Here is a 13,002-nt window from a genome sequence, read left to right on the forward strand (position 1 = left end):
AACTTGTTGCAACGTGTTGCAGTAGAGTCTCACTGTAATATTGAGAGACTATTTGTACTTAATATTTACACTCAAGCTATAGATGAATGCAGGTGCATGTCCTTGTTTATGTGAGAGAATGGGTGATGAGATTAGAATGTCTTTCTTGACCTGACTCTCTGCAGAGGATGGACACCAAGCTGAGTGAGATGCAGGAGAAAATTAATGAAGCGCAGTCTCCTTTGCCACTCTTTACCTGCCTGCATGTCAAACCCGATGTGTCCGAGCTCATGTTCGCAGGTGAGTGTGTTTGCGTGTGTTTTTGTGTGTCTGCGTATAAGGGTTATTGTTTGAATGCAAATTGCGATGCTAATGTCCAACACTTTTGGACTAGCATTGGGATGGATGTCTAGATGGATGTGAAAGTGTTTGCATGCTGATTTGCATTGCCTTATTTTGTCCAGTACAGTTATTGTACACATGCACATTTCACAAACAACATGCCACAGTACCAGAACCTATTCCTCAGGCAAATGAGCACCGGTGAACACAGGTCTGAGAATAGTGAAACAGTGGCTTAGATCCGCTGCATGATTACGCTGTAATACAAGACATTTAATCTGTTATGACAGCGTGTGTAGTGTTTCTATTTATAGCACATTCCATTGCTAAACTGCATAGAACAGAACCAGTTACATTCCAGCTACTTAATGTGTAATAATGGTTGCACAATTCAGTTTTCTTTTTTTAGCTCAGGTGTTGTGATGACTGTGTAATTGGATACAGGACAAACTGTAGAATGTATACAGCTCTCAGACGTCATCCGTCAGTGCGTCAGTGCAAGAATGGCATCATCGTGGGGTGTGCAGGTGGCAAATGCACAGCCAAACCCAGTGTATCATATGCAATATATGATTTTATTATGATTTAAAGTCTACTGTATATACTGTATATACACAGTGTTCATATGTTACTGCCAAATATGGATTAAATTCATAATTTTCCTCAGAATTCTACAAACAATACACCACAATGACAAAGTAAAATGTTTCTATAACTTAATTGGAATAAATTCAGTTAATTGGACACATAAAAGACACACAACTGTCTATATAAGGTCCAACAGTTAACAGTGAATGTCAGAGCACAAACCAAGCCATAAAGTCCAAGGAATTGTCTGTAGACCTCCGAGACAGGATTGTATCGGGGCACAAGTCCGGGGAAGGGTACAGAAACATTTCTGCAGTATTGAAGGTCCCAATGAGCACTGAGGCCTTTATCATCTGTAAATAGAAGAAGTTTAAAAACCACCAGGATTCTTTCTAGAGCGGGCTGCCCAGCCAAACTGAGTGACCGGGGGAGAAGGGACTTGGTCAGAGAGGTGACCAAGAACCCTATGGTTATTAAGAAGAACCTGGAACCCAGAAGAACAACCATCTCTCCAGCACTTCACCAATCAGGCCTTTCTCCACCAGGGGTAGCTCGGTGGTTAAGGCATTGGACTATGGTTCAGAAGGCCCCAGGTTCAAATCCCATGACCACGAAGTTGTTGGGTCCCTGAGCAAGGCCCTTAACTCTCAGCTGCTCAGATGTATAATGAGCAGAGGTGGGTAGAGTAGCCAAAAATGTACTTAAGAAAGAGTACCTGTACTTCAAAAATGAATAAAACGAAATACCTTTACAAAACAGCAAATTAAGGAACAAGAAACACACATTTTCTAATCTCCCTTTTTTTTTTTTACAATATAAATCTTTTGAAATAAATCCCTACTGGAGGTAACATATGTATGTTTAAACAGTGTAAACTATTTCCAGTGTAAGATATACTGTATATTCAGTTTCCCTGCAAATGGCTCAGCAGATAGAAAATACAATTAGAACATGTACAAGAGTCTCACTTTACCATCAACTGTGTCCAGTAGAACAAATGTAAGAAACTTATATATTTTTTAGCCTCTAGTTTATTTGCTAATTCTATATGTAAATATGGCAACATTATACTGTATAAAACAGCTAAACTAACCGAGACATGTTTCCTTCACTGTCTACCACTGCTGAAGACAACCCTCCACCCACGCCATGTGGTTATTGTTATTGCAAAGTCAAACAGAGTCATTTGATTATTGTTGCTACACCTGATTGGTGAAACACAGTCACGTGGTAGATCCACCGGCTGCATTTCTCTGGCAAACAAAAAGAATATCTAAAGTGTAGAATAATTGGTTAGAAAAGTAACAAGTCGAGTGTAGCGGAATGTAGCGGAGTAAGAGTAGCGTTTCTTCTTCACTAATCTACTTTTTTGCACCTAAGCTCAATTTTGCGTGTCATGGCAAAGGCTGTGAATACTTGTGAATGTACATGTGATTTTTTATTATTTTTTCTTTATTTTGCAAGATTTTAAACTATATTATTTTATGTTTTAGAATTTTTAGGAAAATAATAAAATTGTAAATACTTTTCGGGTTGCACTGAACACACACACACACTCACACACATGCACACACACACACATACATCATGATGCTGAAATAGTCCTTCATAAAAAAGAAAAAACATTAAATTCACACATACACACCTGTTTGTTACTCTGATAATTTTTATCACATAACAGACAGGACCATGAGGCTTAACATACAATTGTGCATAATCTGTGCTAATTGTGGTGTATTTTAATTAACAGATTGGGTGGAGTTCAGTCCCTATGAGATTGGCATGTCGAAATATGGCACATTCATGACCCCTGACCTTTTTGGCAGCAAATTCTTCATGGGTACTGTAGTCAAGAAATATGAGGAGAACCCTCTCCACTTCCTGATGGGTAAAATGAATAACATCTCTGATATATAGATAGATAAACAGACAAACAGAAATCTGATGATCTTTTGCAATCTTGTGTGTGTGTGTGTGTGTGCGTGCGCGCGTGTGTGTGTGCGTGTGTGTGCATTCGTGTCTGTGTGTGTGTGTGGTTCTCTTTAGGGGTCTGGGGTAGTGCCTTCTCCATTCTTTTTAACAGAGTATTGGGGGTAAAGGATGCCCCTGGAGGGAGCACCATGGAGGAGGAGCTAGGTATGACACAGGCACACTACTGTACATTACACCTCATGTACACACTGACAAGGCCAGGACTTCTGTCACATTTCTCATGCCCGCTGTCACATAGCATGTGATGATTTACTGCATCATAGCACAGGCACAGGATAATCTGATGGCAGCAAGCTTTCATTTAAACTCAGCTGTAGATTATTTTTGGCAGCACTACCCCACTCTGATATGAACTCTCAGTGTTTAGGAATTCAGTTTTATGAATTTGAAAGTTAAACTTGGGTTATCAGGTAAATATTTTACAGGCATTTGAAAGCAGAATTAGTAAAGATGAGACATGCATCATATCTGATCATAATCAGATTGTTGAGCTGATGTTTGACCAGATATGGGCCTGTATGGTTAAAAAAACATCACATTTCCTGTAATTGGGGTTTTATGATTTTTTTTTTTGCCTTTTTAGCCTAGTGTCAAAGCAAAAGAGAAAAGGTGTGAAGGAGGCCACATCATCTTTTCTTATCTTATGAAAGTGAAACTAACACTAATTTGTCACAGCATGCCTGAGTGTACTGTGAGAACGCACTGCGTTCTAATATGTACAAAGAGAAGAGATGATAAACTTCTTTAATCAAGTTTATATTAACTTGATTTACTGTGCAGCACTTCAGCAAACACAACAAACAGAACCACTTGCGATACTAGAAAAGGTTTAGACTAGAGGAACCGGATTTGTGACAGGATTAGTGACTGTTGCATGACCAGAGAAACTAAGCATCTACACTAAGTGCTCTGTACTGTTTTATGCTACAAGGTGATAACAGTGTTTGTGAAACTGCAATTCATACAGTAGGTGCATGACCATTCAGGCATGTAAACATTTATACACCCTCAGACAAATCTGTTTTTGTTCGGCTACTTTAACTTTGTTTATTATCTAGATCAGGGGTCTCCAAATCCAGTCCTGGAGGGCCAGTGACCAGCGCAGTTCAGTTGTAATTCACCAGCACCTAAACACACCCACTGAACCTAGTAATTAACAGATTAGTTAAATCAGCTGTATTTGAGAAGAAGAATCACCAAACTGTGTTGGACACTGGCCCTCCAGGACTGGATTAGGAGACCCCCGATCTGGATAGTAATTTACAGCTTATACCTGAGCTTACAGAGTAATGTCTGCAATGCTAGCACACACTTAGCATTCCTTATCTTGGCAGAAAGTTTCTTAGCGGAGCATCAGCATTGCGATACATATCACACTTTTGCCATTAAAAGAGAATACACATAAGCCTATTCCTCCTAGTTTCACAAATTCTGATAAACGTTAGGTTGTGTGCCAAATCTTTGCACATATCCATGCACACCAACAACCAATAGTTTATTTAACCCTAACGAATATGAAGTGTGCTCTACAAACACAATCATTTCTGATCATTTGAGTATAGCCCGTTTGTTTTATCTTTTTTGGGGGGATAGTACTGTACTGTATGATAATAGCCTAAGGTGATTTGTATATGCTTCCAACTTTGCACTGTTCATGCCTTCAGCTAACACCATAACGTAGACTCTAAAATGCTCTACTGTACATGAGTCACTCAAGTTTTTTGAGATCTTAAAATCAAAGGACAATGGCCCTCTAGAGACTCTTTTCCAGTACGTAGCTCACTTTGTATGTAAGTACATTTTATTAAAATATCTGGCTAGTTTACAAAAGGCTTACGTATGAGTACATATCATCATATGTATTGAGTTTTAGTACAGTACAGTGTGCAATCATATATAAAGCATTTAATTCAGCATATATTGTACACTTTTCTAGAGGGGCCGCTAAGTGAGAACTCTTTTTTTGGAGGGAAACTTCAGACGTTCTTTGAGTGCATCACTAAAAATGAAATAATGTGTGTTGTTTTGCAGTTAAAGCAAGGAGCTCTGCTTAGGCTTGTTGTAAAAAACCATGAGTTAATGACTAATCATTAGCCCTCCATATGTATTTGTGTCGTAGAACATATAAAACCCGAGCATATTGTGGGAGAAGACGGTCTGGACAATGATGAAGAGCCACGCAACGGTGAGAACCTACATGACCCACATTACACAGCCACAGGCTCTCATGTTCAAAATGTTTAAATCTGTTTTTTTTTCAACACACTGAACAAAAGGGAATACAGTTAAAGTATGTGGTCCATCAGAAGGAGAAGATTACACATAGTGTACATACAATGTACATACAATGTACCAATGCTAAATATAATTTTAAGTTTATCTGATTACTATTTTAAATTCTGCAGTTTAAGGAATTCAGGTAGTATGAATGTGAACCAGTTATTGTACTTATGCTGTTAAGGATTTTAACAGGAAGAAATGACATTAATATGTTATTTTATTTGCCTGATTGATACGTGTAAGGCAGCTGGCCAAGAATTAACCAAGATCACAACCAAGATCCTGAGACTGGTTAAGTGCATTGTGTTTGTTTTTATTGCCGCCTTTAAAAGGACATGAAATCAAACTGTGTGACAGTAACTGTGTTACTGCGTCTTTGTGGTCATTCACAGCCGGGACGCAGAATGACCAGCAGAATGCACAGGCCAGCTGGATGCAGCGCATGGTTTCCTCTCTGTTCAGTGACTCAGGTCTGTTTAACACACGTGAAGGAAGAGCGGGAAAAGTGCACAACTTTATGCTGGGTCTCAACCTGAACACTAGCATCCCTTTCTCACCCTTCAGTGAGGTCTTGACCCAAAACTATCCTGAGGAGGAGGTAGATGCTGTAACAGGTATAAACGAAAAACATTAACTGTTGTACTATAGAGTATAAACATTGTACTACGTATATAGTATGTGTTGGACAAGATCTTTGGTGACTAGTTTTCCTCAACAATGCTTTTATCTAGTGGTGCTCAAGCTATTTCAGATTGTGATTCAGTTCTACAAGTTCCATTTATCAGCACTGTACATTTATTTCTTCCTCCTGCATTCTCTCTCTCTCGCGCTCTCCCGCTCTCTCTCACTTACTCTCTCTCTCTCTCTCTCGCTTCATTTTGGAATGCTGTTAGACCTCAATGAGTTTGACCGCATCTACGAGCCACTAGATGTTAAGAGCAAGAAGATCCATGTCGTGGACAGTGGCCTGACCTATAACCTTCCCTATCCTTTAATCCTGAGGCCTCAGAGGGGTGTTGACCTCATAATCTCCTTTGACTTTTCGGCACGACCCAGTGACTCTAGTCCTCCATTCAAGGTGATTATAAGCATTCGAGCACATGCAATAGTAAATGCTTCAAATCCTCATACAGAGTAACACACGGCTGTCAATCTCAGCAAAAAAAACACTGAATTTAGTAGTATGTTAGCGTTTGTATTAATGGTCATGAACTTTGGGATAACAGGTGAAAATTAATTATAGCATTGTGACGTTGCAGGGTGTTCACACATGTACCAGAAGAGAATTAAGAAAATCACCAGGTTGATTTAGCAATATTTTATACATAGAAACCTCAACTTTGTTCACAGACATGTTTCTTCTAAACCGTGAATCTACAGTGATGTAGATAAACTAAATGCCAAACAGAGATCATTTTCACCCTTTTCTTCTTCTCTTCAGTGAATGTTATGTGTTTTATTAATGCTTTGATGGGTTGTATTTTTCTTCATCTGATTTATTTTTTGGTGCACAATAATTCTCACCACTTTATTTTTATGACAAGATTCTTTAAATAGGTTGTACGTGACTAATTGAGTAAATCCTCTAATTAAGTACATGTCTTGAGCTGGCATTGCATATGGCCTAAGGTCTGGAAAAAAGTGCAAGTGCAAGAAAACGCCCTCAGAATGAAAAACTCCCTTTTCCCCTCCCAGGATGGCATGGTATTTGTTTATAATGTGGGAGGGACCTGTTCCCGTGGCAGCAAAACAAGAAAACACGTCATATAATACTCTCCTATAGTGACCAGGATAATCATTCACCTAACGTACTTTGAAGTGGTGCTTTCTGTTTTCTTTAGGAGCTTTTGTTGGCTGAGAAATGGGCACGTATGAACAAGCTTCCCTTTCCCAGAATTGATCCCAAAGTGTTTGATCGAGAAGGGATGAAAGAGTGCTATGTCTTTAAGCCCAGTAAGGGAGAAAAGAACTGTCCCACCGTCATCCACTTTGTCTTGGTTAACCTAGACTTTAGAAAGTTTAAAGCTCCAGGTAAGTGTGTGTGTGTATTTATAATTATATTGGTAGAGGCAAACAAAAATCTAAAAAGAAGAAAGAGAGAGAGAGAGAGAGAACATGAGCAAAAAGACAGGCAAAAAAAAAGTTCTTCAAAGACCACATTTGCACACTGCTGTAGGCCAGGTGCAGTTATCTGGTTTAAGTCTTTAGCATGGTTGCTGGTTTAAGCTGATTAGAAGATTATTTGTGTGTAGCAGCACAGCTCAGAGAGATGTTCCAACTGTAACATGAACAATAGGTTTGCTTTAATATGCTCGTTTTAATGCGTTATTGTTTCTATAGCAGCAACTTATACACAGGGATCCAAATAGTAGACACTCTATAATGTAAAATACAGATGGAATTTTTATTTATTTAATTATTTTTTAGTAAAAAACTATAATATTTTTTTAAAACTATAATAAACATTTTCAATTAAAAATTTCTTAGCAGAAAGTCTTCAGGACAGAGGAGATTACAATTTTAGGTTACTTTTTGATATAACAGGAGATGCTTTTAGACAGAGAGAGAGAGACAGAGAAAGAGAGAGAGAGAGAACTGGTGAGGAACAGCTGTTCATTGTAGCTATAACAAAAGTGAGAATAGTAATTAACTTGACTCAGACGTTCCACAGCAATGAAGCTAGCTATAAATCATTAAAATGTGTGATGTGTCTTTTAGGTATGAAACAGATATGAAACAGGTAGTCTGATTGGATAAGAGTGGTAATAATAGTCGGTAACAGCACTAGAATGTTTAACTAACTGACATAAGTGTGCTTACAATAGTTAATTACAAACTGGAGACGCAAAATAACTGGTTAATTCAATTTAGTTTTATTCATTTGTAGCACTTTTGAATGGTCAATGTTGCAAAGCAGAATAAAAAGCAAAACATAACCTGTTGATAACAAATGGTGCTTGTGGAACTGTTGTATAAAAGTAATATCAGCACGGCTGTCATATATATCTTTAGTGTCTACAACCGCATCACAGCTGTGCTGATATTCAATACAACAACCCCACCTTGAGTGTGATATTTCTTAATTGATAAATTACACATGGTAATTGTTGGACAATTGCTGTGGTATAAGAGGAATAACACACTTAGGAAGTACTTATATGAGCTACGTATTCTTAATATATAACAATTTTTCACAAATTTAGTGTACAACAAATTTAACCTGTTTAAATTTAGATGTGCTAAACAACATCAGCACATTATTTAATACTGTACTCTAATAATAGTCAAATTAATCAAATATTGTGAAATAAATAATCTTTTAACTCATGTATTATGTTTTGTCAACATCCTGTACTTCATGCACTGCAGGTGTTCCTCGAGAGAGTGACGTAGAAAAGGAGTTCGCTGACTTTGACATCTTTGATGACCCTGAAACACCATACTCCACCTTTAACTTTCAGTATTCCAACAAGGCCTTCACTCAGCTGCACGATCTCATGGAGTTCAACACGCTTAATAACATCGAGGTGAGGCGCTTAGAGCCAGGCCATCCCATAATGTTGTGCAAACTTCCTGTAATGTCCTGAGCAAAAAAGGACACAATCGTAATCATCACGTAATCATCTATTTTCATCATGAAAATTTTGATTATTCACTTTTATTTATGATGTCATTTAATAGTGATGTCATTGACCTTTATTAGCTAATCGAGAGTTTGTGGCAAAGCAGACTAAAAAACACAATTACTGTAGAGCATTCAATTAGAAGAATGTTTCTTTCTTCTCAGTGAGTGAAGTGTGGAGCTGTTCTTACAGATAACCAGATGAATCCTTTAGAACACCCTGAATTTGGATAAATTTTCGAAGACAAACATCCCGATCTTTACCGAAAGTTAAAACTGACAGGAAAGTTAACAATTTTTATGGTTATGATGAAAGTGTTAGTACCTCCTGGACATTAGTCTAGCTTCTCTAACACCTTCCCAAAAATGCTACATCATAGTGTATTTAAAAGAAAGCACGTTTCTATCAGTGATGCAGTGGGACCTATGGAAAAAGAAAGGTCACTAAAATGTTAGTAAACAGCTTTACGCTGTCAGATGGACACGCCTCTGGCATACTTTACTGGCTATGCACGTCATGTGTGCTGTGGTCTTGAAAACAAGATACCATCTCTTAGCACTTTGTTTGACTCGGACGGGAATGAGGACACATCAGACAATAGTGTTAAGTAGCAGAGTGTCTTTCTGTATTTTTAAAACCTGCTGGTTTGGACAGTTTGGATGTCACATTGGTTTACCCAGTGTCATGGGGAATTTTTCGCTCTTTTTTCTTTCTTTAGTAATCAACAGAAAAAACAGGTGCATTAGCAAGTTTCCATTAGCAATGCGCAAGTATTTCCTGCTAGTTCTATCAAACCCCTCCATCCTGATGTTTGACCATGCCTGATGCTGACACTGTGGGTGGCATCAAATTGACATGGTTGTAATCAGATGACAGTTGGTGATTCTGGTGTTGGCAGTTTTCATTTGGAGGAGTGGGATGGGATTGGAAAAGAAGGGGAAGGGTCATCCTAATACCCGCTACCAAAACAAAGAGAAGAGAAAGGCTTTGCAAGAGCCATTTGCTTCAGTCGCCCCTGCATATTTTGACCACACTAATGAAAGGTAGCATACTGTAGCTATCATACTTATCCGATATCAAACCACTTATCCAAAACACACATCTCAGGATGCAGGGCATAGATAAGCAAGGGCAGAAAACTCCGTGATTAAGAATACTTTTGGCTAGCTAAAACAAAAAAGGAAGACCACTTTTTTTGCGATATAGGAGTCAAGGAGATCTGAGAGTAGCCAAAAATAAACAGGCAGCACCTAACTGTTTATGCAGAAACTTGTTCAGCTCAAGGACCATGCGGCGACCCCAGTCATTGTGGCAAACCTTAATGACACCCATGTAAAGCCATAGACTTATTAATAATCTCTTGATTTTGTGCTCTGCCAAATCATAAGGTTTATTATTACAGATAATATTACAGTTTATCAGCAGTTGCCAGTGTGGTGCTCTGCGAAGTCAGAGTGACGAGGTATGTGCAAAAACACACCAGGACATGCAACAGGGCTGCTTTCTGAACCCCGTTTCACACTGCATTAGACAGAATCCCATTAAGAATGCTGATCTTCATCAGTAAACACCTAAACATTTTATTCTGTGTTCAAGCTTGAAATTGTCTGGATTTATTGACTGATAATTTTGCTTATTAATAATAAAGGTAATAATGTGTGAGAATACAAAAACATCTAATAGAATAAGATTTATAATTTAATATAAAATGACTACATTGGCTTTAATAATCAGATACATGAGTTTTTTGTCACCTGATTAAAAAATTGATCAGTTCAGTTTGACCACATATACAGTGGTGTGAAAAACTATTTGCCCCCTTCCTGATTTCTTATTCTTTTGCATGTTTGTCACACTTAAATGTTTCTGATCATCAAACACATTTAACTATTAGTCAAAGATAACACAAGTAAACACAAAATGCAGTTTTTAAATGATGGTTTTTATTATTTAGGGAGAAAAAAAATCCAAACCTACATGGCCCTGTGTGAAAAAGTAATTGCCCCCTGAACCTAATAACTGGTTGGGCCACCCTTAGCAGCAATAACTGCAATCAAGCGTTTGCGATAACTTGCAACGAGTCTTTTACAGCGCTCGGGAGGAATTTTGTCCCACTCATCTTTGCAGAATTGTTGTAATTCAGCTTTATTTGAGGGTTTTCTAGCATGAACCGCCTTTTTAAGGTCATGCCACAACATCTCAATAGGATTCAGGTCAGGACTTTGACTAGGCCACTCCAAAGTCTTCATTTTGTTTTTCTTCAGCCATTCAGAGGTGGATTTGCTGGTGTGTTTTGGGTCATTGTCCTGCTGCAGCACCCAAGATCGCTTCAGCTTGAGTTGACGAACAGATGGCCGGACATTCTCCTTCAGGATTTTTTGGTAGACAGTAGAATTCATGGTTCCATTTATCACAGCAAGCCTTTCAGGTCCTGAAGCAGCAAAACAACCCCAGACCATCACACTACCACCACCATATTTTACTGTTGGTATGATGTTCTTTTTCTGAAATGCTGTGTTACTTTTACGCCAGATGTAACGGGACACGCACCTTCCAAAAAGTTCAACTTTTGTCTCGTCGGTCCACAAGGTATTTTCCCAAAAGTCTTGGCAATCATTGAGATGTTTTTTAGCAAAATTGAGACGAGCCTTAATGTTCTTTTTGCTTAAAAGTGGTTTGCGCCTTGGAAATCTGCCATGCAGGCCGTTTTTTGCCCAGTCTCTTTCTTATGGTGGAGTCGTGAACACTGACCTTAATTGAGGCAAGTGAGGCCTGCAGTTCTTTGGATGTTGTCCTGGGGTCTTTTGTGGCCTCTCGGATGAGTTGTCTCTGCGCTCTTGGGGTAATTTTGGTCGTCCGGCCACTCCTGGGAAGCTTCACCACTGTTCCATGTTTTTGCCATTTGTGGATAATGGCTCTTACTGTGGTTCGCTGGAGTCCCAAAGCTTTAGAAATGGCTTTATAACCTTTACCAGACTGATAGATCTCAATTACTTTTGTTCTCATTTGTTCCTGAATTTCTTTGGATCTTGGCATGATGTCTAGCTTTTGAGGTGCTTTTGGTCTACTTCTCTGTGTCAGGTAGCTCCTATTTAAGTGATTTCCTGATTGAAACAGGTGTGGCAGTAATCAGGCCTGGGGGTGACTACAGAAATTGAACTCAGGTGTGATAAACCAAAGTTAAGTTATTTTTTAACAAGGGGGGCAATCACTTTTTCACACAGGGCCATGTAGATTTGGAGTTTTTTTTCTCCCTTAATAACGTAAACCTTCATTTAAAAACTGCATTTTGTGTTCAATTATGTTATCTTTGACTAGTAGTTAACGGTTTTTGATGATCAGAAACATTTAAGTGTGACAAACATGCAAAAGAATAAGAAATCAGGAAGGGGGCAAATAGTTTTTCACACCACTGTAAGATATTCTCATATACACATGGGAAAACATTTCCCTCTGGATGTGTGGACACAAGTAAACAGCACACTTCTTTTCCCATCAAGTTTGTTACAGTTTACTGAACTACGTGCTTGACCTACGAATGTAGATAGCCAGCATTTGAGCACAATTATGTAATATAAAACATTAATAGCCACAAAGTAGTCGGTAATGTTATTTCGCTACATAATAAATAGTCCTCTTATAAATAGACCACCAGTTGGCTCAATGCAAATGACTTCTAAAGATTGTGTATTTACCAATACTTCTTTCACCATATTTTCCTCGCTTTCACTTTCCCTCCACAGGTGATCAAAGAGGCGATTAAGGAGAGCATTGTGTACAGGAAGGAGAATCCATCTCGCTGCTCGGTGTCACTCTCTCTCAGCGAGATACAGAACAGAAAGTTTTTAAAGAGGGATACCAGAGGGCTCGTGCTCAAATGACCTGATGTATTATAAACGGATTAAACGTCTGCTTACGCTGAACTGATTAAACACATGTCATTATTTGATTTAAACGTATTGAAGAAGCCATGTAAAGTATCGTTCACACCAAAGGTTTTCCTGGAAGGATATTAGTCCATACCTACATTTATCAGTCTGAAACCTTATAGAGAAATTTTTTTCTCTGTTTTAATTTAATTAAAGAGAATTCTACTTTCTGGTACTGTATGTAAAACAATTTTTTTTCTTCTCTTTTGCTCTTGCTAAATTTAAAGTGTTTTTTCTTTTCTTTCTTAAATCTGTTCTTTTTGTCTTCA

General features: G+C 38.3%; 1 protein-coding gene across 2 annotated transcripts in view; it reads left to right on the forward strand.

Moving 5' to 3' along the window:
* Positions 1-12,727, forward strand: part of pla2g4ab (phospholipase A2, group IVAb (cytosolic, calcium-dependent)) — a 31,442-nt gene extending 18,715 nt beyond the window's left edge. For both annotated transcript variants that reach the window (XM_053484000.1, XM_053484001.1), the window contains exons 10-18: positions 165-279; positions 2,660-2,797; positions 2,956-3,045; positions 5,021-5,086; positions 5,574-5,795; positions 6,075-6,259; positions 7,023-7,212; positions 8,551-8,708; positions 12,548-12,727. In XM_053484000.1, the coding sequence (XP_053339975.1) occupies positions 165-279; positions 2,660-2,797; positions 2,956-3,045; positions 5,021-5,086; positions 5,574-5,795; positions 6,075-6,259; positions 7,023-7,212; positions 8,551-8,708; positions 12,548-12,685 (1,302 nt within the window). In that variant the 3' untranslated portion in view covers positions 12,686-12,727. The remainder of the gene's footprint in view (positions 1-164; positions 280-2,659; positions 2,798-2,955; positions 3,046-5,020; positions 5,087-5,573; positions 5,796-6,074; positions 6,260-7,022; positions 7,213-8,550; positions 8,709-12,547) is intronic.
* Positions 12,728-13,002: the final 275 nt, after the last annotated feature.

This window comes from Clarias gariepinus, chromosome 23 (assembly GCF_024256425.1).
Source record: "Clarias gariepinus isolate MV-2021 ecotype Netherlands chromosome 23, CGAR_prim_01v2, whole genome shotgun sequence".
Taxonomy (NCBI): domain Eukaryota; kingdom Metazoa; phylum Chordata; class Actinopteri; order Siluriformes; family Clariidae; genus Clarias; species Clarias gariepinus.